This window comes from Cebus imitator, unplaced genomic scaffold, assembly GCF_001604975.1.
Source record: "Cebus imitator isolate Cc_AM_T3 unplaced genomic scaffold, Cebus_imitator-1.0 Scaffold63, whole genome shotgun sequence".
In the NCBI taxonomy this organism is placed as follows: Eukaryota; Metazoa; Chordata; class Mammalia; order Primates; family Cebidae; genus Cebus; species Cebus imitator.
The window spans coordinates 7,284,227-7,289,308 of NW_016107378.1; the positions used below are offsets into that span (position 1 = coordinate 7,284,227).

Sequence of the window (5,082 nt, forward strand, 5' to 3'; positions counted from 1 at the left end):
TTCACCATGTTGACCAGGATGGTCTCGATCTCTTGACCTCGTGATCCACCCGCCTCGGCCTCCCACAGTGCTGGGATTACAGGCTTGAGCCACCACGCCCGGCGTCTTTCTTCTTTTTGAGATGGAGTCTCACTCTGTTGCCCAGGCTGGAGTGCAGTGGCACGATCTTGGCTCACTGCAACCTCTGCCTTGCAGGTTCATGGGATTCTCCTGCCTCAGCCTCCTGAGTAGCTGGGATTACAGACACATACAACCACGCCCAGCTAATTATTGTATTTTTAGTGGAGACAGGGTTTTGCCATGTTGACCAGGCTGGTCTTGAACTCCTGACCTCAGGTGATCTGCCCACATTGGCCTCCCAAAGTGCTGGGATTACAGGAGTGAGCCACCATGCCCAGCCTATAAGCTGCATTTCTTAGCTTGGCATATGACTCAGGAAGCAGGTACTAGTGCATCTGGGTCACCAAGATTTAATCTGTACCTTTTAAATGTTTTGTTTTGTTTTGTTTTGTTTGTGAAATGGAGTTTTTCTCTGTCACCTGGGCTGGAGTGCAATGGCACAATCTTGGCTTGTTGCAATCTCCGCCTCCCAGGTTCAACCCATTCTCCTGCCTTAGCATCCCAAGTAGCTGGGATTACAGGCATGCACCACCATGCCTAGTTAATTCTTGTATTTTTAGTAGAGATAGGGTTTCATTATGTTTGTCAGGCTGGTCTCAAACTCCTGACATCAGGTGATCTACCCATGTGGACTTCTCAAAGTGCTGGGGCTACAGGGATGAGCCACTGCGCTTGGCCCTTTTTAAATTTTTTTCTAAAAACTTTTTATTGTATTGAGCACTAACCAAATCTAATACACAGAGCTAGGTTCTGGGGACATGTATGATTCAGATGCACCTCCTGCCCTAAGGAATTTTGAGAAGGGAATTTTGCTGTGGTTGAATAAGAGAAGGTTCTAAACTTAACCAATGGAAATGGGACCTGTTTTTAAAATCCTCCTCATGATATGAAATTAGTAGCAAGTAATATTTGGGGACCTAGTGGTAGCTGTTTATTCTTCTCTCTCCTGCATTTGCCCTGTTTATTTTCATCTGGCTTATAGCACTGACAGCTCCCCTGGTGTTTTTGCCTGTGTTCCACCAAAACACTACCCCATTGAAGATTGTGTTTAGCTTGTGACCCAAGCTAGTGAATGATAGTCGAATGGGTAAGAGATGAAAAGAGGGTCTGGGTAGGGGTATGGGGGGCTTGGGACTACAGCAGACATATATTCATTCACCAAAAGGGCCTTCTCATTGACAGTCCCTTACCCTGCATCAGGCTGGTATGCAAGACCAGATCTGATGGGTGAGAATCAGGTGGCATGGAAGAGCTGAAAGAGGATAGCATATGTGGGTGCCTGGGAGATGGGTGAGAGGTACTGGAAGGCGGCATGGAAGGACACTTCCTGCTCAGCCCTTTGACACAGACAGGGACTCTGCAGGGCTCAGGTCCTCTAACATAGCAGCTTCATTCTCACACCAGCAGCATTGGAACCCATGCACAAGTATGCAGACTAAGCTCTTCCTTGGTTGATACGACTCTTGGGGTTTTTAGAGGACATGCATGTATGTTCTCATTCATAGTACATGTACTCAGAAGCCTTACTACCTATTTTTATTAGTAGTTCTGGGCAAACATTACCACTTAGAACTCAGACCATTTAGAAATCATTTGTAAAATGTTACTTAATAAAGCCAACGAACTAAATCATAATTACTTTGCAAGGTTTTCTGAGATCTCTTAAACTAATGAGGTTTGTTTTTTTAATCCCTATTAAGTATTCATCACTGCTAGTAAAAGCAGTTGTTTGTACCTTTAATTCCAGTGATTCCCTTAATTTATTTTTTATTATCTTTGTCTACATTGCCTTAGACAAATGCAGTCACCCTGACTTAAGGAATAAAATTCACATTATCTTCACAGATCACTTGGTAAGAGAGTCTGAGCATGAATAATCTCCAGTGAAATGAAAGTCTTCTTTACTGTTTCATCCTTCCCCTTTTTCATCACCGTGTATCCTGTCATATCTTCCATTTGAATGAATCTATAACTTAGCCTAAACAAAATGGCAGTTCTAGATACCTCTTTTTAAATCAGAGCAGTGTGAACCTATGAATCTTTGTTGGGGAACAGTCTTGTTCTATCACCCAGGCTGGAGTGCAGTGACACGATCTCGGCTCACTGCAGCCTCCAACTGCTTGGGTTCAGCTCATGCTCACCTCAGCCTCCTGAGTAGCTGGGACTACAGGGCACACCCGGCTAATTTTTTTGTATTTTTTGTAGATACGGGGTTTCACCACGATTGCCCAGATTAGTCTCGAACTCCTAGGCTTGAGTGATCTGCCCACCTTGGCTTCCCAAAGTGTTGGGATTACAGGCCTGAGCTGCCACACTTGGCTTGAACCTATGAATTTTTAAAAAGAAAAAAGAACTGGAAGGCGGACTATACTAAGCAGCTAATCTTAGAACCAAAATACTATTGTTTTGTAACTTAAATCTGAATAATGATTTATCAGGCTTGTCAGGTCTCATTCTCTACTCTGGTCCTCATGCATTCTTATTAACATTGTTTACTGATAATATAACTTTTGAATAAATTATAGTTGAGATCATTTTTTAAAAATCTAATTATTTTACAATCACGCTAATAATTTTAGAGACATTCGCCATTCTGATTGATCTTCAGTTGATAGGGGCTGAACTTTTCTGTGGCCTAGCCTTGGTTAAATTCTTTGATGGTTTTCCTGTGAAGAGGAAAACCATCTTGTTTTCTTGTTTTCTTATAACATGGCTTCTGTGAGCCAAGGATGCCTGTTGCTCATTTTAAACTCTCTTATATTACCATAGGTTTCTACTACACTTAGCGGACAAAACTGGTGGCATAATTGTAACAAATGATAATTTCAGAGAATTTGTGAATGAATCGGTCTCTTGGAGAGAAATTATTACAAAAAGGTAATATTTTCTTCTGTTTCTTTGGTCAGAAAAGTTTTGTTTTTAATTGCTTGTTTCTGTGTGCATTTTGTTTGTTTTGTTTTCTGTATTCCTTGGCCCCACAGAAGGCAATATAGGGGACCAAAGTATCATAAGACTGTGCTGTACTCCCAGTTCCTAGGTGGCTGGCCCCTCCAGGTAAGCGGGGGCCCAGTACAGAGCAGAAAGCCAGCTGGCAGTGATGAGCGTGGGCATGCTCTGTTCCCACCACAGCCTTCTAGGACATCAGAGTTTTCTTGCATGAAGCAGGAGCCACAGTTAAGTGTGATGGAGCACTACCGGCCTCCCTAATTTACTCAGCTGTGAAGTGAAAGAGTGAACTTCATGGCAGCTGAGATTCCAGCTCTGAAATGATGTGATTATAGAAAGAGGAAAGGACGGAAAGCAATGTATCCTGACTGGGTTTTCATTTCTTGGTTGTCAGGAGAGAATATTTCTGCTTTTTAAAATCTGATACTTTTCTTGAGGTTTTTACAGTCATAGTTTAGTCATCTATATTGAAAATATCTTTAGATATCCAGAATAAAACAAAATTATGGTCAAGAGTTTCACATTCACTGCCGTTTTTCATTTGTAATAATACTGTGAATGTGTCCACTGCTGAAAAATGCCCTCAGACCAGCAGGCACTGGCTTCTAGGACTTTTTGTTAACAAATATCACCTGACCATTTATTTAAAACAGAAAGCAAGAGTCTGTGATAATGCCAGGGATAAGTCATGTAGGCCAGAAATCTTAAAACATAAAGTAAATAGACCTCACACAACGTATAACTAATATGTAGTATAACTAGCAATATAGCTAGTATAACTAGATATTTATCTCTGTTGGGGTTCCACAGTTGCACCTTGCCTGGTATTTATATTTTCCTAAATTATTAGAAGATTTTTTTTTAAAGATTCTGTGTTATGAATGTCCAGGTGAGAGTTAATTACTGGGCATTTTGGCACCTTATCCTGTTAAAAAGCTGTTGTTGATAACTCAACCAAGAATTGGTCTTTGACCTTCTGGGCACAGTTAATGAGCTGTTAATCTTACAGGGCATGTTTCTGTTGGACCTCTGCCCTGGGCTCATTGTCAGTAGTTACTGGACACTCATCCATGTATGCATGGAGGGTTTAAATGCAGTTAAGACAGGTGCTCTCCAGCCAAGCCATTGCTTTCAGCATTCACAAAAACAAGGCAGAAAAGAGACCTGGACAAACAAGCACAGGCATTTGGACTTTAAAAAATTATTTTATTTTCTGTTTTCCCCTGATAGGATAAATAGTGCTCTAAATGCCTAAGATTGCTTTTATTCATATTTTGTTTTCCTTTTTAAATTTAACATTATTTTCAGTGGGTTTGCTTATGGACACATTTATTACCAGTTTTATTAAAAAATTAAACCTTTGTTCAGCATATGTGTTCTAAGCTGACAGTCTTTAAATTTTATTTGTCAGAATTATATTAAAGTTACAGTAGAAGAAGCTGCTTCCTAAACTCAGTAAAAATCTGGAAGTCTTGATGAGAAATTTAAGGGCTGGCTGATAAAATGTTCTAACTCTATTCTATTTGTGTCCAAAACAGAAAAATTAAAAGGGTTTGACTTGGGTGTTTTTGCCACTTTTAAGCATTTGTGCAATCTTAAGATTTGTAGGCTGACCTGACCGTTGCTTTGGCGTCAGGTTGCTGCTTTGGGATCCTTATGCAGGCCCTGGGCAGTGAGGACCCTGTTTCTCAGCCTCGTGATGTTCTGTGTTACAGGCTGCTGCAGTACACATTTGTGGGGGACATATTTATGGTTCCCGATGATCCTCTGGGAAGAAGTGGACCTCGATTAGAGGAGTTCCTTCAGAAGGAAGTCTGCCTTAGGTATTGCCTTTTTCAGATTGTCTTGTATTAAAAAATCTATTTCAGCTGGGCGCGGTGGCTCAAGCCTGTAATCCCAGCACTTTGGGAGGCGGAGGCGGGTGGATCACGAGGTCAAGAGATCGAGACCATCCTGGTCAACATGGTGAAACCCCGTCTCTACTAAAAATACAAAACATTAGCTGGGCATGGTGGC

The 5,082-nt window shown here is 41.4% G+C and overlaps 1 protein-coding gene across 1 annotated transcript in view; it reads left to right on the plus strand.

Moving 5' to 3' along the window:
• N4BP1 (NEDD4 binding protein 1) overlaps positions 1 to 5,082 on the plus strand; it is a 72,774-nt gene that overhangs the window by 63,913 nt on the left and 3,779 nt on the right. The window contains exons 5-6 of the mRNA XM_017530171.1: positions 2,890 to 2,997; positions 4,782 to 4,889. Of these exons, the coding sequence (XP_017385660.1) occupies positions 2,890 to 2,997; positions 4,782 to 4,889 (216 nt within the window). The remainder of the gene's footprint in view (positions 1 to 2,889; positions 2,998 to 4,781; positions 4,890 to 5,082) is intronic.